General features: G+C 44.8%; 3 protein-coding genes across 4 annotated transcripts; 1 reads left to right on the forward strand and 2 right to left on the reverse strand.

Moving 5' to 3' along the window:
* Positions 1-906: 906 nt before the first annotated feature.
* Positions 907-12,185, reverse strand: mideasa (mitotic deacetylase associated SANT domain protein a). 2 transcript variants are annotated; one of them, XM_053881650.1, is made up of 14 exons: positions 11,919-12,184; positions 11,663-11,844; positions 8,298-9,886; positions 6,116-6,331; positions 4,976-5,318; positions 4,829-4,895; positions 4,543-4,682; positions 3,855-3,961; positions 3,312-3,387; positions 3,149-3,237; positions 2,576-2,719; positions 2,396-2,512; positions 2,149-2,321; positions 907-1,632 (listed from the first exon to the last, which is right to left on the reverse strand). In XM_053881650.1, exons 3-14 carry the CDS (start codon positions 9,702-9,704, stop codon positions 1,377-1,379), a joined length of 3,135 nt encoding a protein of 1,044 aa, XP_053737625.1. In that variant the 5' UTR covers positions 9,705-9,886; positions 11,663-11,844; positions 11,919-12,184; the 3' UTR covers positions 907-1,376. The 2 variants fall into 2 exon arrangements, with proteins under 2 accessions (XP_053737625.1, XP_053737626.1); XM_053881651.1 differs by having other exon boundaries at positions 2,408-2,512; positions 11,663-12,185.
* Positions 12,186-14,263: 2,078 nt separating this feature from the next.
* On the forward strand, positions 14,264-22,061 carry ttbk2b (tau tubulin kinase 2b). The gene is made up of 15 exons (XM_053881652.1): positions 14,264-14,565; positions 15,550-15,672; positions 15,747-15,894; positions 16,207-16,280; positions 16,351-16,491; positions 16,559-16,663; positions 17,065-17,130; positions 17,204-17,296; positions 17,359-17,484; positions 17,547-17,704; positions 17,889-18,078; positions 18,179-18,393; positions 19,359-19,803; positions 20,148-20,833; positions 21,096-22,061. The coding sequence occupies exons 2-15, from the start codon at positions 15,604-15,606 to the stop codon at positions 21,433-21,435; spliced, it is 2,856 nt and encodes a 951-aa protein (XP_053737627.1). The 5' UTR covers positions 14,264-14,565; positions 15,550-15,603; the 3' UTR covers positions 21,436-22,061.
* Positions 21,885-23,750, reverse strand: churc1 (churchill domain containing 1). The gene is made up of 4 exons (XM_053881656.1): positions 23,573-23,750; positions 22,857-22,992; positions 22,523-22,593; positions 21,885-22,449 (listed from the first exon to the last, which is right to left on the reverse strand). The coding sequence occupies exons 1-4, from the start codon at positions 23,609-23,611 to the stop codon at positions 22,360-22,362; spliced, it is 336 nt and encodes a 111-aa protein (XP_053737631.1). The 5' UTR covers positions 23,612-23,750; the 3' UTR covers positions 21,885-22,359.
* Positions 23,751-23,764: the final 14 nt, after the last annotated feature.

Consider the following 23,764-nt stretch of genomic DNA (forward strand, 5'->3'; position numbering starts at 1 on the left):
TGATCCTGTAAAGGACAGTCAGTTGTTTTGGATGGTTAGCTTGAGAGGCAGGGGAAAGCATTATGACTGCAGAGGAATATGTATGATGGAAGTTGAAGTGCTGACGTCTATAGATATTCAACGTCTTCGACCCCACGGCAGCTGACCGTGGTGATATCTCATCAGGACAGACGTCAGGGTCCAGGATGACAGAAATATGACCTGATTGATCTCAAGGTGACTCGCTGAGATCTCATCTCCTGAAGGTGACAGGCTTTTAACCGAGCAAGTTATGGGACTGCAGCTCAATGACAGGTTTTATGAGGAATGGCAGGCGACCTATGACCCTTTCATCAGGGTCACGCCACATTTTACAGTGTCATATGGTACAGTACAGTGGTACAGGGAAGAGTAAAATATAGTTTAGTTTTCATTTTAGCTCAACATTTCTCGCTGCAACTTTCTGCTCAATGACAGTCTCTCTGACATCACCAAGCATCTGAGCCTTGGAGATTCTTCTCCCTATTTAAAAACGCAACTAAGAGTATATTTTTCTTTTTTTCATATTTCAGTCAAATGGAAATGAAATAATAAATAACGGCTACAAAATATTACAATACATCACTGTACTTACAGTACCACAATATTGCATCATTACTCATGAACACGCAGCCCTACTGTAATACACTAATCACGTGAACACAAGAGCGATTTAAAACGAAAAGAAGACAGATCCCATGTCAGTCGATGTCTTTCCATATTTCCCCAATCAATCCCCTTCCTTAGCGAGAAAAGAGAAGAGCATCTCACTTGGTTTTTCGAGTCGCGTCTACTTGTTTAAAACACTGCGAACCGGGCGTGAGTCGCTACTCCCACCTTCTGGTTCTCTCAAGCACTGCATCCGCACGTCAAACAAACCCACAACGCTTGAGTCCACATTATTTAATAAACCTCAAGTCAACTTGCAGCAGACGTGATTATCTAAAAAAAAATCATCATCATATCACATCAATATTATAAATATATGGCAACTTTTCATATACTTTTTTTGTACAATTAAAAGGTCCCTTAGTTGTTTCTCAGAAGAAAACAGCTTTCAAAAACTTTAAATACCAAATCTATTCATTTCTAAAAGGACCACTTTGAAAAGGATTTGATCTTAATGTGTTATTGCAAAGTAGAAAACCTGATTATCTTAAAAATGTTCTCTCACACACACACACACTCACAAATGCATAACGATTAAATAAAAGAATTAAAGGCCACATTGGTGAAAGCGAAAGTCAACGGTAAGTGCTTTTACAAAAATAATCCTCTGGAGTAGAACTGGCACAGGAGTGTTAACAGAAATGTCCATTACTTTAATCTCTCTCTTTTTTTTTAACTATGCCAGTGACTTAGTGCCAGTCCTCGTCGTTGTCGTCGTCTTCCACGGACGAGTCTTCGTGGCTGCTGCCGTCCGCCTGATCCGACACGCCGTTGCCACCCAGGGTCGACATGTGGGCGGCTGCTGCCACCGCCGCAGCCTTCCTGGCTCGGGCCGCGGCCGCCGCCTGCTGCTCCTGTTCCCTCTGACGGAGAGCCGCCGCCTTCTTCTCCTGCTCGGCGTGGCTCTTCATGTGAGCGCTGCGACTCTTCACTTTGTAAAACACTCTGGAAAAAACGAGGGACGGCGTCTCATATAATGGTTGATCTGAAGATCAGCTACACAGAATCATGATGGTTAACCATAGAAATACAGTCGTTGCGCTCTACTATGAGTCTCAGGTGGATGATAAGCCTCTCCAATTCCTATTCTAATCCTATTCAAACCTATTCCACGCCTTGTTCTTTAGTGAGTACTGAAGTTCTTCTAGCTTAGTGCTTATTCAGTTAAAGTGCAAAAAAAATACATGTATATGAGACAAATATTCCTGAAATTTAACAGATTAATATTTTCTTCATTAAAAAAACTCCAGTCCAGTCTCGGTTTTTCAAGTCATCCATGAGATTAAGGCCAAAAAATTCTAGTTAAAAAAATAATAACTTTAGCAAAAGATGCAGCTTTTATCTTGCCTGTCAAATGCATGATCAACACCCAGATTTGCTAAACTGATACACTTCAGCTTGTATTAACTATCTAAATTGAAGTATATGTCATCAGTTTACAGACGAATGAGTCGCAGGTACCTGCCACACTTCTTGCATGGAAACACAGCGTCAGGGTCCGGCGGAGGTTTGGGAGGCGCTTTGCCTTTCTTCGCAGCCGGTTCCGCCCGAGGCCGCTGGGGTGGCGGTGGCAGCTGCTGCTGGACCTCTGTGCTCACGGCTTCAGATTCTTTCAGCACCAACACCGATCCCGCCTGCAGTGACCAACAAGATCATGAGCTCATTCACACATCGGCGAATCAGCAGAGGACAAGGAGGCGACACTGACGTAGTCATGGACCTGCAGAGACTGGGCTGCCCTCAACTGCTGGCTGCGCTGCTCGGGCTCGTGAGCCACTTCCTGTTTGACATCCACGTCTTGAGACGGTCTCGGCAGATGCGAACTCTGATGAGAAACAAATGTGTTAAAATTATTTTAAAAAACACAGGTTTGATCTTGACACTCTACCTTGAGGTCCACCACGGACTCGCTCTGTTTATCCTCGGGTGAGCCTGGGGGACCAAAGGTCACGACCCCGTTGCGAGCGATCTTCACCTGTTTCTTGTACGTGTAGTAGAACTCCACACACTGAGCCACAGACTTCGTTCGGACCTGGGAGAGAAACACAAAACACAGTAAGACCGTGAAAACACACATTTGATTTATTGTCCAAACAAAGACTTCAAGCAGTTAAAAACAGTGTCAATGTGCACAAAACAGTCATACACACTGATTCTCATTGTTGACATTAAATTAAAATTAATCATTTTGGCCATTTAAACTGAGGGAGAGTAGATAAATGTTAGAGAATCATCTGAGATCCAGGAGTCCAGACATTTTGGGTGGTACAAAAACACTCTATGTTGTCTATTTAGCATCACTTGACTAACTGATGCAAGGAAAAGGGGCTGGTACTTGAGCACCACTAGGGGTCTATGTGAGCACATCCCTGTCCAGAATCGTCACACATTCATCAACACTAAAGCGATGGTGATTTAAACAGATGTTGTCGGTTGTGAACACATTAGGAAATTAAATTACCAGTTTCTGCACCAGGAAGAAGTCCTTCCGGTACGCGCTGATGCCTTTGTTGAAGTAGTGTTTCTCCTCAGCGGTCCAGCTGTCGGAGCCTGCGCAGGGAGAGCACGACATTGTCACATTTGTCGCTATAATCTGGCTGTAATGAAGAAGTTTGAGGCCGGACCTGAGTAGTGATAACCAGCCAGCTGGTGGCCTTTGGGGAAGAGCGGATCCTGGAACATCAAACGTTCCAGCGTCTCCTGATGATGAAATAAACAAATCTCAGTCAGCAAACCAGTAATGTATTCGCCAGCAAAACCAGCTATCACCCAAAACTGGATCATTGTGGTGAGTTTCATTTCTAATAAAGAAAATTCACATTTATTCGAGTGTGACTTCAGTCTACCTTTAAATGTAACCTTGCTGTATCTGTGTTCAGAATCAAGTGACACTGACACATAACACCAAAAACACTGACTCTCCTCAGGTACAAGTCAGTGACTTTCCCATTACCCATCATGTTCCCTTGTTTTTCTTACATGCATTTTTCTGTTTTTCATGGATTGACTGTTGAAATTTTACCTCCCAAAAGAGCTGTCGAAGTGTTTACATTTGACTCATTTAATAAGCATGTTACAATACTGCACGCTAAATTTAAAACATATTTTGGACTCTTGCTATTATTCAATAACGCCAACAGAGGAAATGATGACTTTAGTTGACTTACAAGAATACGACCCCCACTTTCATGTAAACAGTGTAGAACGAGCTCCTGGTTGGTTCCTCCACCCCTGAGCACGCTGGAGCACGCCATCTTCATCAAACCGCCCACCACTGAGACAGACCGGGTTACACATGAAAAGCATTGTGATGAGCCACTTTGTCATTTCACTTCCTTATAGTTTAAATGAATCAGGTAAATGGGTTCACATACTGTACAACTGTTTTAGCATGAGTGCTAACATTAGCGTTAAAGCTAATAGAGATGAGATGAACTTGAACCAATATTCACATGCAACAGTTTTAGCGTAAGTGCTACCATTAGCGTTAAAGCTAATAGAGATGAGATGAACTTTAACCAATATCCACATACAACAGTTTTAGCATAAGTGCTAACATTACCATTAAAGCTAATAGAGATGAGATGAACTTTAACCAATATCCACATACAACAGTTTTAGCGTAAGTGCTAACATTAGCGTTAAAGCTAATAGAGATGAGATGAACTTGAACCAATATTCACATGCAACAGTTTTAGCGTAAGTGCTACCATTAGCGTTAAAGCTAATAGAGATGAGATGAACTTTAACCAATATCCACATACAACAGTTTTAGCGTAAGTGCTAACATTAGCGTTAAAGCTAGTAGAGGTGAGATGAACTTGAACCAACATATTTAATCCAGTCAACGGTTACCTTCTAGATCAGTATGTGCGACGCACGAATCGTCCAGTGGAAGCCAAACCAAGTCTGCCTTGTGCTGGTCCAACTGCGAGGACAGTCGGTCTTGAAGATCCGGAACTTCTGCCTGATAGTTGAGGCCAATGTTGATCCGCCTGTCAGGTCAAGATACTACAGTTAAACTAAGTGTAGAATAGTCGACTGACAGAGTGATGCTTACTTGATTTTACAAGCTAACAAGGGACAAGTGCTGTCTAGACAGGAAAAGGACGCCAAAATAAAAAGAAAAGCAGGTACTTACGGCTCAAGGCTCACTGGTGTAGCATCGCTGATCATTGGCAGGACAGGAGGAGTGATTTCTGAGCTGGCTGGATAAACAAAAGCAAAACATTCTTGATAAATGCACAGTCATTGTTGAACTCAAATGAAAGCGACAAACGGAACTCACTTGAGCGTAGGAGACTTCTGGTGGCTGACTTTGGTGTTGGCGGCGGTGGAAGAATCTGACTGTTGGAGGCGATGTTGTTGAGGAAAGCGGAGAAGTACAAGCCGGATCCCTCACGGACCGGGGACAAGATGGGAGGAGGCGTGTAGGGCGGCAGGGTGAGCGGGTTTTCGGGCAGGCGCACCGGGGAACGGAGGTTGCTCTGGTAGGAGGTGATGCAGGAGTAGACGGATGGAGCGATGAACGTTGATGGTTTTGGGGGAGGGATGATGAGGGGCTCGGGTCGCGGGCGCCGCTTAAATTTGGCTTTGCCGTCCTCATCCAGTCCAGAATCGTCATCAGCATCCTGGCCAGAGGAAGAATTGGTGTTTCATTGTTATTACTGGTACTGATAGTGATAGTAATGAATTCACTACACGATAATTTCTATTTTCCTTTCCATTATTTCATGATCGTACTATAGGTTTGTCAAAATGTGTGTGAATAATTGTTTACAAGAAAAGCAAACAAGAACACTAGAAACAAATAAATCCTGAACAGTAAAATATATCCGCAGAGAAGCAACAAATGAGTAAATGTTTTATTAAAATTGCTCTGTTGAAAACAGAAGTCGACAGAAGCAGTAAATATATAAGTGCTGCAACGCTTATGTTGATAGATGACTTTTATTAGTCGATAAGTCAGTATAAGTCCAAAGGTTGAACAACCCGACAGCACGTCTGATTGTCGTAAACAGAATAAATGTAAATTTAGAATGTATGTGAATAGTAATGTGTATATTGTTCAATCATGTTTTGACAGTTCAGATTTGAAATTTGAATGCTTGAAAATCTGGTGTGTGTGTGTGCATATATATATATATATATATATATATATATATATATATATAAATATATATATATATGTGTGTGTGTGTGTGTGCATTAACAAGAGCTTTAGCAACAGGAAAGACAAAGAAGTATTGTGTTACTAGCATTATAGCTAATAGCAATAAAGTGAAACTTCCAGTCTCATGCAGTCCTGAAGCATCACCAATATCAGTGAAAGAGTCATACTTTGCGACTAATTTAATAAGTCAAGAAGTTTCTTTTTGCAGCAGTGAAGAGGAAACAAAAACCAACTACATTCAGCATGGGGACAGACCTGGCCTGAGTTGTCTGTAATGGAGTTCCTCAGTGATCTTCTTCGAGCGACGATGACAGACAGCTTGTGATCTGAGAGTCCAGCGGGCCGCTCACCCGCCCCGGGCCGTCCCTGAGGCCAGCCCCCGTCTGGGTCTGCTTGGTTCCTGTGCACAGGCACAGACACGGGTATGACGAGAGGAACCATGGAGCTCTGTCTGCCTGAAGGACCATCCTCCTGCAGGTACAGCAAGCATGAGTCAGTTGGAGAGGAACAGTGAGCTTCAAATGAACAGAAGAACCCCTTTAACATCACATCCGAATTATATATTCACAGTTCAGTAAATGAGAAGTGGGCGGCCAGGCCATGCTATTTCAGTCAGCGTCACAATGTCACATAGAATTTTTTTATAGCGTTTTACGAGACCGTCTTTGAATCCCAGAATACATGGTGCAACACCCATCAGTCTGGAGTCAAAAACCTTTTTCGCTCAGCTGCATTTTCCTGCTGAAATCATTGCAATCTTTTGTCATTTTCAGAATGTTTACTGTCTTGAGTTAAAGTCCTCCATAAAGTGGCAAAATCTTGGATTTTTTTAATTTCTCTCAATCCTGGCTCACAAATATTCAACAGAAGAAGGTAGGAGGGCAGTAAAACCAACCACTAAAATGCACATTAAAACAAGCATATGTTTCTCTTGAGCAACACTTTGGTAGCATGCCAACCTCGCCTTGCAGCCGAAACTCAACAATCGCAGTATTATACCAAGGACGCTAACTCAGGAATGTCGCTGTGAACTTGACTTATCAGAGCAAAAACTCTGGGCCATGTCAGTGACTATGATGATGTTTGGATCCGATCATGAGTACGTCTTCATAATTCTGAACTGTTCACCATTGACTTTGTGGTATAGAAAATGACCACTAATAGTTCCATAACAGCAACGCGTGTCTCAGTTGTCCGGAGCTCTCAACACCTGGTGCACACGCTAGTCATTACTATCACATTTATTAGCGTGTTTATTGCTCAACTGTGTTGCAACACAGACAAGCAGATCAAGAACCACAGATCCTTGAGTTCCGCAACACTTCCTGTCTGAGCGGGTGAAAACAGGGGAGAATAGATGCCTAACAATAACACACCACTCGTCCAAAAAGAGATTGGAAAAAACTTTTTTTAGGAAAATACCAATCAATTCAACACTGCAGTAATATTAAACCAGTTTGGTGTGTGTGTGTGTGTGTGGAGGGTTGACAATGCTGCCCCTCCCAGCTGCAGCTGAATGACTGGGAAAGCGCCTGAGGAATGTGGAGGTGTGCAGACATGCAGCAGCCAACTGTATATCAAGGCTGCAAGCGTTACAAAAAAAAAAAAAACACCATGACGGTCCAAAAAACGGCTGCAGGGAAACGTGTTAGATATTCCACTGAAAACAGTTGTTGTAAAGCAAATGAACCGTTTGAAGCACCATCCTTACACCTTACTTTCAAAAGACTAGCTTTTATCACCTCTGCCACAGTGGTCATGTGACCATCGGTGTTCCGTCTGTTAGCAAACATAACTCAAAAACATCCATCCGGATTAGCACCTGGAATACTCATGGAACCCTGCCACCTGCTGCCCAACTGAGCTCATTGCTATCAACAGCATTTCAAACTTTAAAAAGAGAGGGAATTGAATGGAGCAATTCAATTCTCCGAGAGGCCACATTATATACTGTTTCTGTTGTGACCGACGGCACACTACAAGATATTATCTTGAAAAGCTTTTAAGCGTTCTAATTGAACCTAATTTTTTTTACAGTTTTGACCTTGCGAAGGCCACATGACTACAGGTAAAAGGCTGCGTGTACCGTAGCCTCTGGGTCCTGCCTAGGTGCTAGCATGTCATATACATTAGGTATTTCAAAAATTGCCTCAGCAAATCTGTATTAATTCAATTCATGTGGTGAAAATTGCAATTCAAATGGAGGCTGACTTATTTAGACATTTGGGTCAGTATCCAGATGGAGTCGAAGATCATTTGTGGTAAATGTACTCGCTGAGTCAAAAGCTAGCTTGAGGAGAAACCATATTAACAGGTGGATGATGATTTTTGGACTCATGAGGAAGGAAACCAAAACCTTCCTCTTTGTGCAACTGCATGAAAAAGTGAACATTTCCTTAAAATATTGGTGTTGAGGTGGAAGAGCTGTGATGCTAACCTTGACAGCTTTGGGAGGCAGAGACTCCATCTCAGATGCTTTCATGGCAAGAGTCTCTAAGTTGATCTCCTTGGAGGTCCTCCTTTTCCTCCTGGTACTCTGGATGACTCCCCCTGGCGCTCCCTGGTTTTCCCCTACTTTTGCAGCCTGCACGTTTGTGACACCATTCTGGGGCAGCGCCGGTTCTTTGGAGGTCGTGGACCAGAGATTTGTGGCGGGAGGTCCCTGAGGGGACTGGCCATCTCTGGAGAGCCTGCGTGAACGTCGAGGAGCCGCCGGCCAGGTGTCTGAAGCTTCTCCTGGATTTACCTTGTCAGCACGCGGATCAAGTCCGGCGAGACCCGACATGGCTCCCTGCTGGGGCTCCACGGTTCTGGCTCCTTCCTTTTTAGATCCAGAGTCATGTAAACAAAGCTCAGATGGCTGGTAGCCAAAAGTTGGGTTTGTTTGCACTTGTGCAGCCTCCTGCTGTGGAGGAACGCTCGGCGGCTGCATGTGTTGCTGTTGCATCTGCATGCGGCCCTGCAGCTGCTGCTGCTGGTGGTACTGCTGCTGCATCTGCTGCATCTGCTGCTGCTGCATCTGCTGCTGCAAATGCTGCTGCTGCAGATGCTGCTGCTGAAGACGGTGTTGCAGCTGTTGCTGCTGCTGCTGTTGCTGCTGCATCTGTTGCTGCTGCACCTGGTGCATCATTTGCTGCTGCGTCTTCTGCTGCTCGCCATACGGCAGGTTCTGCATCCCCTTGCCTCCTGGGAAGACTGAGTAGTATCCAGGGGGGAACTGCTGCTGCTTGCTGGGTCGGAACGTGGCCTGGAAGGGCTGCAGCATGGGCCCTTGCACATTGTGTCCCGCCACATGAGACTGACCCTGAAGATCTTTGTGGCCATGTTGATATGCTTGCATCTGAGCCTGGTGCATGGTAGACGCAGCATGCTCCCACTGAAGACCCCTCCCCTGAGCTTGACTTTGAGGGGCATCTCTGTAAACATCAACTGGCCTCTGCTGCTGCTGCTGCGGCTGCTGACCTTCACTCCCCATCTGCAGAGCGACACCTTCATGAAGTCCTTTATGGAAACCCATCTGACTCCGGACGTTCATTCCACTCATGTAGGGGCCAAAGTTCTGCCCCCATGCTGCTGCGGGGGCCTCTTGAGACCAGCCTGGAGCCTGTACTGAGTTCTGGGCCATCCACTTTACGGGCGCAGCCTGCTGATAGGGAGGTAGACTCTGGGGCCCTTTCTCTGGGTTATAAACTCCAGAGCCACTAGCGGTCTCCGTGTGGCTCGTCTCTAAAGCTGGGGGGCCCATCCCATAATATACCTCCCCTGAATGCTGCACAGGCTCTTTCATAGCCGCGGGCCGATGCTTGCTAGTCTTGTCGGGGTTCACCTGAGAAGGAAGACTCATAGTAAAGTTGCAGGGCCTCAAACAATGACGAGAGGCCGCCGAGCCTCCAACTGGGTGTCTAGGCTTCCTTGCTTACTGAGGTATCTGCCAGGAAATATAAATCCACAAAGGAAAACACTCCATCCACAATCAAATTTGAGGGGAGTTGTTTGTTCTTCTGGGCTTTATTAGAGTTCCGGGACCTGACGAAGAAGAGAGAGGAAGAGTTAGAAGGCGCAGCCACTAATGTGCCAGTGTTTTCATAAGTTACTTGCAAGAGCACAACCTGCTGACAATTTATGTACTAAAGAATACATCTTACCAAAACAACGTCAAGAAATGCTGACTAGCAATACTGAGAGTGTAGCGGACCCCTGGACAAGGATCACAGGGGTGTTTTTCACGACAGTTTTCTGGTTGATTTGTCAACATTTCTTGAAAAATGACTCCCTGTGTCAGCGTTCCCTCACTGTCAGCTGAGTAGGACTCTTCCTCTAAAGGCAGACCTTAAGTAAAAGATGTACAATGCACTCTGATTTCCCGTTGTCAAACTCTCGACCACTTTATCAGAGGCACCCAATATGTTGGGAAAAAATCCTGGGGACGTCTGGTATAGTGTACAACAACAAGTAGAAGTAAGTAGGTTATTATGGTCAAAGCAGCTCAAAAATCCCACAATCATGGCATCCATGTCACCTTTTGTCTCCCATCCATTTTCTGTAAAAACTAGGTCTGCCAATAGATTACAGTTTTTTAATCCTCTTTAATCGCACAGCAGAGTTAACTTGCGATTAATCGCAAATTAATCACACAATGTTTTACTGCTCTAAACCACAACTTTTAAGAGTTTTATCAACAACTCTACTTTAGTGCGATTAAACTAAATCCAAAATTTGAATCCATTGACAGCCATAGTAAAAACATTGAAATTTCAAAATTAGCATCATAAAACATTCAACAAAAGATTGAGGTGGCAGTACCACCGGAAAACGTTGTTGCTGTTACCACCCGATACGTAGCTCTAATGAGACACGAGGAAGACCGAACAATGGCGGAAATTTTCCGATATATTTAACGGCCTCACCGACCACCGCCTCCTACTACTAGTACTGCTGTTTTAGTGTAGGAGGTACACTATAAATACTCCTTATGCAGTCGCAATGTTGGTTTGGAAGTTTGACTCTGCGCTGCTCCCCTGGTGAACAAAATGGTGAACAGCAATACCAACGTAAAGATCGCATGGAAGCATGTGATCAGTGACGTAACATCGCCAGAAAAGGACGGGTACATTTTCGGAAGTAAAGGCAGCATGAAGGGTCCTTACAGCTGTGCACACAACTTCACCATTAGCTAATGCGAACATGGGGAAAATATACCACAATTCACTGTCTTGTCGTCAAATAGTTTGTTCAGTAAAATATAGAATCGGAGATTAAGAATCATGGTAGCCTATTGCTGTAGTAGAGGAATAACAGTGAAACTGAATTAGCTTCCAGTAAAAATCTCTGTGCAGGGTTATACAAGGTTCGCACAACAAAACAAGTGATTACAATAGGTTACAACATTGCCTTCCACTTCCCGACACCACATCACATATCAGGGTCCAGCTAAATCGACAACGCATACTGCAATGTTGTTTGTGGTACCGGTATTTCTGGGGGGGAAAAACATCGCGATATTAAATAAAAACCACGGCCTAAACTGGCCAACAGTACAGTGAGAGGGATGAAGTCACAGCATGTCAGGTGAGGTAAGCAGCTGACACAGCAAAAACAACACGAAGTTTCAACATTATAATCGATAAAATCGCTGTTGTTGCGGCGCAGAGGCGAGCCGCAGCCGACAGTGCACTGGGGGCCATTTGGCACAGACACGCAGGAAGCAGAGGGGGGGGGTCACGCAGCCGATATGTTTGTTTAACACGGCACCAACAAGGAAGAGCAGAAGTGTTAGCAAAGCGCTAAACAGCGGGTGTGTACCTTACAAACGGTGCCAAAAGTTGTTGTCCACCGCCGACTCCGTGGAGCGGCTGTGGTTTGGATCAAAGTGCATGCAGCTCCATGAAGCGACAAACTCCTGATCACTTTCATTCGAGTTTCACCGCGCGCAATATGGCGATCAGGCCAGTCCGGGACGCCAAAATATCCAAAATAGAAAGAGACTGCGAAATCCAGGCGAGGCTTTAGTTACAGGGAAACATGTCAGCACAACTTTCTCCCCGCAGCTGAGGCTCACATGAGGCGGGGAGAGTGGAAACTCTGCCGAGCAGCGGACTGTGTTGGTATTTCCGCACTGGTCCAAGCGCTGCGAGGCTCCGAGCCACTTCGGTTCATCTACGTCGTCCTTTTTTTTGCAGAAGTTGGGAAACTGGCTAACACCGCCGCCTCACCCCAAAACTAGACATATCCTGTTATCCAAGCTGATCGTGTGGCCACTCCCATCGCTGCATCCGCGTTCGTTTGTTTTGTTGTCACTTCTGGGCCGAAGGAGAAGCGCCTGGGCGTGACGTCACTGCCAGAGCCGCGGCTGGAATTTGAACAGCCTCGGGTTTGTACCCACCCACTGTTATACGTGACACAAGTCGTTCAGTGAACATGGCCCACATGAATAATAAATCATTGGAACACCTATTTGCTACATACGTAGTCAATAAGCGGTTTAAGAGTTTCAGTACAATTTTAATCAAGGAACCAAATTATTTAAGTTAGATACTGGATTCATACATTTTGCAGAATAGATCATTTTAGTTAAAGAAAGAGATTGATTGATTTTTTTTTTTTAATATAGCTCCAAGACAAAGAAGGAAATTATTTGTGATTGTGTTATTATGTAAATTAATATCAGTTGTGTCGCGTATCGTTTTCTAACCTCTTTTAAATATAAAAAAAGAAGCTCGCAAGTTCGAATGCAGCATGAGGCAACTGTTTAGTTTGCGTGTGCGTGTGAGTTTGTGAATGCTTGTCGATTACCTCTCCGTAACGCCTTATATTTATGGGCTCCTGTGGTGCCAGAAAGTTACTTTGTTTGTTTGTTCATGCTTCACTGACAAGCGTGAACGTACTTGTACTTATACTCACACTTTCTAATCTAATCTCTGGCTGAGAAAAAAAACCGTTTTCGCTTGTAAAGGTTAAACTATTAAACCGTTTTTAGAAGCGATACGTTGTCCTTACTTTTAATGTAGCATTAAACCACAATCCACAATAGCACCATCTAGTGTCTATTTTGTGTAATGGCGCTCAAACGCTTTGTTCAGTTTTAAAATCTTAAAAAAAAGTCCCGGAAATTCGGTATCTTCTAAAAACTCCCAAAAACTCAAATCTCACCGAACCACTTGCATTAGGCAAACAGTGAGAATAAATGGAAATGAAACCAAACTTGAGATGTTGCACACCAATCATGAGGCTGTTGTCTGGTGACGTCACACCGTTGCTATGAAGGGGATTCCCGGTCTTTTTCGGGAGTCAGTCGCTCTGAGCATGCTCTAACATATATTTTAATACATAATTACATGTTAGTTTATGCGATATTCTACATAAACCCAGAAACTAATGGATCAATTCATCTCTAGTTACAAGATGTTATTGTTCTCCAAGGCCTCAATCCTGGTTGGCAGTGGTCAAGTGTTTCGTTTCAAGCTTTGGAGTTAAGCATTGTCCAGATGAGAGCCAAAATACATACCTTCTTTTCACTCACTAAAATCACATTAAAATATTAAAACCACGCTCGCGGGTAGGGTTCGGTCCCTCTCGTATGACACATACAAAGTTCATAGATGAAGAGCGTCGACCTGAAATATCTCCCTCTTGAAGACATAACATTCATTGCAGGTCAAACCATTTAATTTTTCATGTGCAATTCATCATCCTGGCTATAAAGAAGCAGCAGTTCTATTTCAATAGCAACCCGCCCTTGAACAGCTTTCACTTATCATTCCCCTCATTTGCAATGATATGAAAGAGACTGTTCTTTGACTCTTGTTCCGGCCACGGCCTTGGAAGACTTTCTCCTCTGACTCCTTCATCCTATTGCCTCCTTTCTGAACAGTGGTTCATGTTAAATAGCTCTTTATCGCCATGAAATCTAACCTCAGGTTTATTATAAAACTGTCTGCGAAACCATGACTGGAATTCACTCAATTTCCAATCAGTTTGGGGTAAGAAAATTTAAATAAAATATTGTGCAATATTTGTGAATATCATTTTAAAAAGCATGCACCATGCACATGTGCAAACATTTTGGGGGCCTGGTGCTCAAACCTTAAAAAAAGGCACCATTGTTACTTCTATTATTATTGCTTATTTTTATCCATTTATTTTTGTTTATTTATTTATTTTTACTTTTTCCATTATTGCACATTGTTCCAAAGCACTCTCCTCAATGAGCTTGGCAATAAAGCTGACTCTTACTCATTGCAAAAAAACATTATTATTGTTGTGTCAGTTGCTCACAGTGAAACAATCAGCTTTGATGTGTCTGAGACAACACATTATGTATTTCTCTGAATTATCCTTTCATGAGTCGAACAATAACATGCTTCCCCTCCAACCTTTGAATAAAATATGCTGGGCATTACAAACGTGAGTAATTAAAACGATCAAATTTGTTTAAATCGACCCTCAAGAGTCTTCATTTGGCTCCGTAAAGATCCGACTGGAAGAACCGACTCGTTAGCGACCGCCTCACTCCAGAGGAGCTGCATCGCATCATTCCTCATCCAGCAGTAGGCTAGCAGGCTAACGCAGCTAGCGACAGACATGATCCCCAGTCCTCGGCGCCTTCTCTAAAACCCCCTCGCAATGACCACCTGACATTGTGAACAGGGGCAGGGCGACTGCATGGTTTATACACATCGGAGTCGGAAATGCTGCAGCGACGCAAGGTAGGTGACCCGAGCACTGGTTAACTAGCTGGTTAGCATTGCTGCAGGACCACCGCAGTCAGGATTACAACGGATTTACCAGTTAAAGCAGTGCGGGAACAGCAAGCCCTCGTGTCTTGCTGCTTTCGAACCACGTAGAATCTTCGTGTCGGACATTGATGTTTTGGTTTTGGTCTAAACACAACAGTGTTAGCTGCTATCGCCGTGGTTACCATCAATACAAGCTACCACGACCCCGCCGGATACTGGCCACCGTCAATGCTCTGGAACTATGAACGCGATTTTATCGACACACTCCGGTTTAGAAATAATGTAGATATACTTTTACCAGTTGTATAGTACGCAACGTTGAAGAGTAAATTATTCCTTAAACGATTTATGGCATTGGTACAATAAAAACAGTCTAAACTAATAATCTAAAGTCCGTATAACTTCAATATATTTTTTTCTCATTTAGGGCTACCTGTTATATTAATATATAATGACCCCTAAATATAGAATCAACAGTCCTCTGTTCTTTTAAAGGATTCCTTCTGATGTTCTGAATTTTTAGAAAGAACAACACATTTTTTCAGGTTATCATTCGGGATATAGATATTAGATTTCTTGTGACGAGCTGTATTTATTCAGGAGAAGGAACCAAAATGAAGTAGACGTTTGTTCTTAACTATAATATATTATTATTGACAGTACATAGTATATAATATAATTGTCAAATAAGTTTTGATTTGAAAGAGTTCTGACTGTTTCGACTTGTACAAAGAGTGGAACACAAAGCGAAAGATACCTAGAACAAAGGTACAAACTGATTGGACAGCTCAAGCTAAAATGAAAGACAATTCCCTTGTAAACTTTGAAGTATCAGTCAAGAATGTACTAGGAGCAGTAATCATCGTTCTCAGTAGTCAGTCAGTCGAAGTTGTGTGAAATGTTTTATCATTCAAATTCAGATGTCCATGTCAATCTTGGTCCCGTCTTTTGCAGTGAGGGGCCTTGGTCCCCGATGTCAGGACCAGCCTGTAGCTGAGAGCTCTCAGGATGAGTGGGGCTGGAGAGCACACGGACATCCTGTCAGTGGCAGACGTGGTCAGGGACAGATGGAAAGTGGTAAAGTATCAAACTAATTGTGAGATCAAGCTCTTTAATAGTATCTAATTTCATGACATTGTTCTCCCCCACAGACAAAGAAGATTGGAGGTGGTGGGTTCGGGGAGATCTATGAGGTGTTGGATCAGCTGAGTCAGGCAACTGTTGCCCTGAAGGTGGAGTCTGCTCAGCAACCCAAGCAGGTGCTGAAGATGGAGGTAGCTGTGCTCAAGAAGCTGCAGGGTGAGTGACTTTTTAACCATGTGACGCCTCCGCCTCGTAGTTGATCCCAGACTGAAACATTTCCTGCCTGTATGAACAGCCACTTTAGCAGTGTCATCTCCTGTTTGGATTCAGCTCGTCTTTTAAGTCAAGTGTTCAGATCTGAACCTCCCAGTATTTTAAGCTTTTTTAAAAACTAAAATCTTTAAGGTGACAGTTAGCGCAGGGCAGTTCAGTCCAGCCTTTACAACAGGATCGGTGTGCCCTGACGGAAGGGGCCGGGAGAGAAGTCTTACATCAGCCTCATCACTTATTCATGGGTTTCTCCCTCAGGCAAAGACCACGTCTGTCGTTTTGTCGGCTGTGGCCGGAACGATCGCTTCAACTACGTGGTGATGGAGCTGCAGGTGGGACGCTCGCTTCCGTCGACATTCGTGAGCTTTTTGATTCACAAATGTGCCACGCCCGCGTCTACAGGGGCGGAACCTTGCAGATCTGCGCAGGACCATGTCACGAGCAACCTTCTCCGTCTCCACCACTTTGAGACTTGGCAAGCAGATTTTAGAAGCCATAGAGAGCATCCACTCGGTCGGCTTCCTGCACCGAGACATCAAGCCGGTAACATGGTTGTCGATCAAGTGAAGTAAAGTTTGACATGACACACTCTCACTTCTCCATTTAACAGTCTAACTTTGCGATGGGACGACTGACCACCACCTGCAGATGCTGCTACATGCTGGACTTCGGTTTGGCCCGTCAATTTACAAACTCCAGCCAAGAAGTCCGTCCGGTAAGAGACTCTTCTTTCAAACAAAAATCAGTCAGATTTCAGTTTCTGGATGATGCAGATGATGAATATGAAATTGCAGCCTTCAACCTCACTTGTCAAAGAGAATCGCTGTACATGAAATGTACTATCAACTGTATCTCCTATAGGAATGAATGTGCCAACTCACAACATTTATCAGGTTTTGTGGTCAATTAAAATTGTTTGGAGATAAATGCAGTGCTCTGTACTGGGATTGACTTGAGTCTTCAAAAGGGTAATAGTTTGTAGTAAATTGTGTTGCATAAACTGAAAGACTTCGCTTTATGAGCAGCCATGTGTAGCTCGCAGATCAACCCCTTCTTATTGATGTGTGCAGAGGATAGAATGTCAAATGGTCTCCACTCTCTTGTTCTTAATTCCAGCCTCGACCTGTTGCCGGGTTCAGAGGAACCGTCCGATACGCATCTATCAATGCCCATAAAAACAAGGTGAGTGTGGAGGACATCGTCTAATTTGCCGGCTTAACCTCAAATTTCTCACTCTGAATTTGTCCATTGGCAGGAAATGGGTCGCCATGACGACCTGTGGTCCCTCTTCTACATGCTGGTGGAGTTCACCATCGGTCAGCTTCCCTGGAGGAAAATCAAAGACAAAGTATGAGCTTGTCCACAGACGTGTTTCTTCAGTCACCAACCCAAATATTGTCTTCCACTCAGGAACAAGTGGGGAACCTGAAAGAGACGTACGACCACCGCCTGATGCTGAAGCACCTTCCCTCGGAGTTCAGCCTCTTCCTGGATCACATCCTGACACTGGACTACTTCACCAAGCCGGACTATCAGGTTCATGTCGATTCGACCTCTGAGTGGCGGTCAGATGCTGATGCTGCTGCTTCACTGCTCAGATGCTGACAACAGTCTTCGATAACGCCATGAAGAGCCACAATGTTCTGGAGAACGACCCGTACGATTGGGAGAAGAGCGACTCGGAGGATGTTCTGACAATCAACACTGCGGCGACGACGGCCCAGCAGCTGACTCGCCTCACGCCCGCGTACCTGGGGTGCTTAATGACACTCCATTGTCTTTTTAATGATTTCAGCCCACAGCAGTCTCAAATGTTCTCGCTGTGTGTTATCCATGAGTTATTTTTGGGACCGAAAATCTGCACTGTCAATGGTTCCTGCGAAACTGCTGCTGCCGTGTTTGGAAATGAGCTGCAAGGTGACCTTCCCTCTGCTCCGCAGCATGGCCAACGCTTCAGTGCTGCCGGGTGAGCTGCAGAGAGAGAACACAGAGGATGTCCTGCAAGGGGAGCGCCTGAGTGACGCTGACAACTGCCCCCCAATCCCTACACCCACCACCCCTGGGGCGGACGTGTGGGAAGAGCTGGACCGCAACCGCAATCATAAACATGCCCAGGCCATTGCCAGGAAGGTCAGGACGGCAGTGTTGACCAACAAAGTCGACTGTAGAATTGATCAAAATAAACCTGATCACATGGCATCTAAGCTTGACCTCCATCTGTCTTCTCCAGGTGGTCAGCGAGGACGAGCACAGTCAGAACCAAGGGAACCAGAGCCCCAACACTGGTTCCATGCAGAGCTCCCCACGGCGGGTCCGATCAGAGACCATGTTCCTGGAGCGGGCGGCGCCACTGCTACGCAGGATGAGGCACAGTCAGAGCTTAGCCTTCGAGAAAAGACTCGCGCCAGAACCAAAACCAACAATCGAACGCTTCCTGGAGGCCTAGTAAGTATGCCTCATTGTCTCCATGTTGTCTCATGTACAACAACATGTACAAGTTAAAAAACATTTCGAATGAAGCAGAAGAGAGTTAGGTGCAGAAGGAAGTTCCTCAAAGTGCAAACGAAACAGTACAGATGATCCTGACAAGTTCAAGGTTATAGTGGTTGAATGTGATAAATATTAAAGTATTTCCATTGCATTAAGTTGGGAGCAGATGGTGAATTTGATATCTATAATTAATAGACCACATTGTTGGAATTACCTCTGTTATTCTTCAGTTGATGTTGTTTTTATGCTACTGCTACTAGTTTTTTAAACAGTAGTATGTATGAACTGAGCTAAATACTTTACAAGGCGTTTTTGCCCACGCTGCCCTCCTGTGGTGACGTTATGCAATGCATGATTTTATTTAGTTTTTCATTATTTGGTGAGACTTCATATTCGCGTTTTTACTACATATGAAACATCCACTAAATGATGAACCTTGTAAATGAATCCAGCCTACAAAATAAGCCTGGCGTGTCACTTGTTTATGACATCATGCTTTATGAGTAAATGACAGTCCACGCAGCAGACAGTAAAGACAATAAACAGATTTAGATTTAGTGGATGTTCCTGCACTGAGCTGAAAGGATTGATGTAAACAACAGGGTTGTTGAGTCCAGTTCTCTCAGCACTGAGCAGAAAGAAGAACAGAAAGTGAGCTTTGGCTCCTCTGCTCCACTGTTTCGAAGTCTGTACTCATTAGGCTGAAAATGACTAGTAGAACAATGTTGAATGTCTTGTTCTGCAGATATTTCTCTCCTACGCTAATGTCTGGTCCATACCACTATTCAGTACAAGCCTCCCGGATCCAAAGACAAACAGTGTCATAGTGGCGCTGATCATATTAGATTAGATGGCCTTTCTTAGCCCCACTGTGGGAAAGAGTTTCAAATGGTGATGAAACTAAGGAAGGATCTTGTCAGTTTGGGCAAACAGAGAGCCGTGCTTCCGAACGTGGAGGAGAAGGCGTTTTCTGAGAAGGAACGTCGACAACAGTCACCTGTGTGCAACGAGGAGAACTCCGGCACGGCGACCCCCGACCCCGAGGAAGGAGCTGCAAGCAGTGGGTTTGTGGCAGTGAATCTGAGTCCCGTTCCCCAAGAGGCCGACTCCCAGGAGTGGGTCCTGCTGGAGCTGGAACAGGGCAGCGGATCCGCCAAACCCACAGAGGATGAGGACAAGGGCGGCGTGGCCCAGGCTGAGAACCACACCTCGGACTCGAAGGACGGTCAGTCCACAGTGGCCCCCAGCAGTCCTGTGCTGTCTCAGATGAACATGCCGGGTACCTGGCTGCTGGGCCACAGGAGGCTGCCGGGGATGTTGGGGCAAATGCCGTCAGTCATCGTGGGACGAGCGCAGACTGACCAGGTTAGCTGTGTGAGCCTGAGGTGAAGCTTGATGACCTGAAGGTGCAGTAGGCAAGAGTGGGCCAGCTGTCTCTTAACTGTTCTCATCCACATAGAAATAGAAAACCACGCCCCCTACCGAGCAAGCATGTGACTGGTCAAAGTCTTCCGACAATTTCCGCTGCTTGATAAAAAGTTTGTTTTTATATTTAAGGTTATTTTTATTACCATATAAGTACAGGTGATTAGGCCTGTATTGTTTCATGACACAAAAAATCTTGCCTACTGCACCTCTGAACTACCATCCCTGACTCATAGCATTGCTCTGAGAACATCAAACTAAGATCGTATCGTCTTCTCATCCAGTCTTCCAGCTGCGCGCCACAGTCTCCGGTCCTGGAGAAGAGCGACGTGATTCCACTGGAACCTCCGTCCGGGAAGACAGAGGAACCTGCTGCAAAGGAGGTGGAGAAGTCTGAGTCAGTCCCAGTACCAAGCCCAGCCAAAGGTCCAAACGCCCTCCTGACCTGTGACCGGGACCCCGAGAGTGATTCGGGTCTCCCAGATCGATCATCTGAGCCCAATCAGCAGCCACAAGCCGACACTCTGGGAGGAGCAGTGGAGGTCACCGTGTCGTCTTCTCCACCTCCCGTTCTGCTGCGGAGGAGAGACTCCCCTTCCTCACCACGATTCAGCCGCATCCCGGTCCGAGACCCCGGTGCTCCTCTGGACTCGCCGAACAGGGACTTGACCCTGGAAAAGCGCCACCGCTGGAGCAGTCCGGTTGCAGGGTCACCCACACACTCCCCCTCTCCGTCTCTGTCCTGCGACAACCTTCCCAGTGCTCTGCCCAGAGACCGCCTCTCCTCCGACCGAGGGTCCAGGTCTGACTGCGCGGCAGACGACCCGCTTTCCCTGTCCTCTTCGTCGGGCAGCAGAAGCAAGATCCCACGACCTGTGAGTGCCAGCTTTGTAGCCGAGCAGCTGTCGAGCAGGTTTCTTCCTCGGCCTCCTCCTGGGAAACCTCCAGCGCGCTCCTGTGTGGACAACAGGTGAGTCTCACTGACTGGATTTCTGTTACAGTTGTGGGTTGATTTTTGTTTGTTTGTCTCAATTTTTTTTTTTTTTTTTCCAATCCATGTCAAGTACTTTAATCCAGAAGCTAGTATTTCTGAAGGTATTTCCAGGGCATGTTTCAGAAACAGCTTATTTCTAGTGTAATGCTTCAATCAGCTCATGGACCAATAATTTAAGTGATTCTCTGCCATATATTCTGTAATTTATTGTTAATCCTGCCCTGGTTTTTCCTTCCAGAAGGAGGCGGTTGCGAGTCCGAGCCAGCAGCACCAGCGACGCCGACTTCCTGGCCAGTCTGACCCAGCTGATGCAGGACCGAGGCGGGTTGCTCTTCACTCCTCCCCCCCGCCCCTGCAGCTCCTCCTCCCTCCAACGCTCCCTCAGCTCCTCCCCGTCCCGCCAGGAGCTGCGCGACGGCGCCACTCTTCAGGGGCGCAGCCGCTCTCCGTCCAGTCTCTCTGGCTCTCCTCCTCCTCCTCGACACTTTCAAGAGCGGCCCACCTCTCAGTGGAGCCACAGCACCAGGGGGCGGAGCCCGATCCACGAGGGGAAAGGTTCAAACAAGGCGAACCGATGACTGTGTTTGGGGAGACGTGACTGATCCAGTGAGCGTAGCAGGAGGCCGCACGTCCCTGTTAGCATGAGTCAACAAGGCATTTACTCAAGGGAATGTACTGTATGTAATGTAAAATGTACCATAAATTGTATTTATTTATTTATTCGCTGGATGCGCGTCGTGAAGACTTGACTTGTGCTGAGACTGAAGTTCTGGAGATTGCCAACTCTTACCTCTCATCTCGCTCCTTGACATGTAAGTCCCGTCAGAGGTCACCTGACCATCTAAACTCCGATCATGTAACTCCAAATATTAACAAGCAGCATCAGCATTCATGAAGGGCTCCGTCCCGTACGCCCCGCTTGAGTAATTACAGTACGATGCATATCTTTGGCATATCACAGGTTAGTAGCGTGCTTTCGTTGTTAGCAAATGTTAAATGGCTAAAGGCATCTGCACATTTAGAATGTATCTGTAAGTGCACTCATCGTTCAGTATTGTTGAACTGCATGAACATTTTTTTTATTTTTATTGTTCATTTGTACAGTCTGCGCATTTTTATTGAACTGCTTCTAATCATGAAATACAATATAGACAAGCCAACATGACTCGACTGGATGATTTAGCACTTTATTTAGTAGTATCTCCGCTAACTCAGTTACAGATTTCTACCTTCTCTCGTGACTAATACTTGTGCTTCCTGTCCAAAGTGAGCATTCTGGGTAACATTGAAAGGATGATAAATTTGGGTCTCATATTCTCCTGACATGGGCGAAAAACATTCACTTTATTTGACCTTTTATCTGAAATGTTTCATCGCATATAAGTTATATAAAGATTTCCTGCGCGGGAGATCTGCACCTGCACTAGTCTGAAAAAACATTAAAATACAAATATGACATATAGAAATATAGTGCGCTCAGAAACTTGGTGAAATCTTTGGAACTAAAAAAGACTGGACTGTCTGGGGTCATCCGGCAGCACGCTTATGGAGTCCTCCGCTTTCCCGCACAGCATGCAGAGCATCGTGTATTCCTGCGCCAGAGAGAACACATGAGGCCCTGCTGGAGTTTAAAATGACACTTTTTTTTCCCCTAAAATTTCTCACCTGATATTCATCCACGACTGAAAACGTGTACTCGTGTCTGGCCACAACATGGTCGCAGGTTTTACAAACGTCTGAAATATTAAATGATGATTGATATTGAATAAAAAATATTCATATTTCAAAGCAAACTCAAAAAGATCCCATCGGCAGACAGACAAATTTTAACTTTGTTTTTACTTTTCTTTTTTTTGTTTTCATGTGTTTCAAAATTACACTTTTACTTTTTCCGCAACACTGAACCTTTGATAATGGCAATTTCAAGATGAAGGATTTATTTTTCCAACATTATTGTGACATACAGATCAAACAAATGTTATTTTAAAAAAAAACTTACGGTCATATGTGACGATCTCCTCTCCGTCATCGTCCTCGGTGCTCTTATTGCTGATGAGGACAAAGTCTCTCTGATGGCAGCTGGCACAGCCCAGGTAGTTCATCAGGTAGGAGCCATCTTCCAGACAGGTGTTGCCCTGTGCATGAAATTATCATCATATTGTCACGTGTATTCCAGTGGTGTTTGTGCCTGAAAAATAATTTGACATAAAAAAAAATGCTGAGGCCAGTAATGGACACCTGGATCATCCAGTTCCAGCTTAATCAATTGACCACAAAACAAATGTGTAATATTTAATAATACACGATAACAGAACTGCAGTCTAGGTAACACAGAAGCTCAAGGTTTTCATTTAAAACTTTGGATAGGGATTTTGGTGCTGTTTGTCCATCTCATATACGAAGGGATCAGACTATTAGAGTGTTCAATTTTGTAATAATTTACTATATTTGAAGCTATTCTGGGGCAACAGAGTTGTCACAAAATTAATAAAACGGCGTCAATTAAGCCCACAGAGAAAACACAAATGTGAGTTATTCTTCCTTCAGAAATACATTATGGGCCGATCATTGACATGGACAACAAGACATTCGATGAAACCCGAAGTCACCTTTCCCACCACCCACCTTTACTGAGCTATTTTGGAGCGATGGTGTGACTGTTTTTCAGAAAACTCAAGCTTTCCCAAGCGAGCAGAGTTTTATAAACACACTTACCCGGTCAGGATACTCTTTATGAACACATCCGTTACACATTCTAAAATGTTAAAAACGTAAAACAATACAAAATATCGCAAACAGCTATTGTTTTGTGCTAAACGAAGACGCCCTGCTAATCATATGATTTGCAAATCAAAGACATGGCACTACGTTGACAACAGTGGTCGACATATGATTTACAGATCGCAT

This window comes from Synchiropus splendidus, chromosome 12 (genome assembly GCF_027744825.2).
Source record: "Synchiropus splendidus isolate RoL2022-P1 chromosome 12, RoL_Sspl_1.0, whole genome shotgun sequence".
NCBI lineage: Eukaryota > Metazoa > Chordata > Actinopteri > Syngnathiformes > Callionymidae > Synchiropus > Synchiropus splendidus.

Coding starts and splice junctions, on each gene's coding strand:
- mideasa (XM_053881650.1), bottom strand. CDS start 9,704: ATGAGTCTTCCTTCTCAGGTGAACCCCGACAAGACTAGCAAGCATCGG. Junction 3,238..3,311: donor GGCTGGTTATCACTACTCAG/GTCCGGCCTCAA, acceptor CTCCCTGCGCAG/GCTCCGACAGCTGGACCGCT. Junction 2,322..2,395: donor CTCTGCAGGTCCATGACTAC/GTCAGTGTCGCC, acceptor TGGTCACTGCAG/GCGGGATCGGTGTTGGTGCT.
- ttbk2b (XM_053881652.1), top strand. CDS start 15,604: ATGAGTGGGGCTGGAGAGCACACGGACATCCTGTCAGTGGCAGACGTG. Junction 16,492..16,558: donor TGCACCGAGACATCAAGCCG/GTAACATGGTTG, acceptor TCCATTTAACAG/TCTAACTTTGCGATGGGACG. Junction 20,834..21,095: donor CGCTCCTGTGTGGACAACAG/GTGAGTCTCACT, acceptor TTTTCCTTCCAG/AAGGAGGCGGTTGCGAGTCC.
- churc1 (XM_053881656.1), bottom strand. CDS start 23,611: ATGTGTAACGGATGTGTTCATAAAGAGTATCCTGACCGG. Junction 22,594..22,856: donor GGAGATCGTCACATATGACC/GTAAGTTTTTTT, acceptor TTAATATTTCAG/ACGTTTGTAAAACCTGCGAC. Junction 22,450..22,522: donor CAGTCGTGGATGAATATCAG/GTGAGAAATTTT, acceptor TCTCTGGCGCAG/GAATACACGATGCTCTGCAT.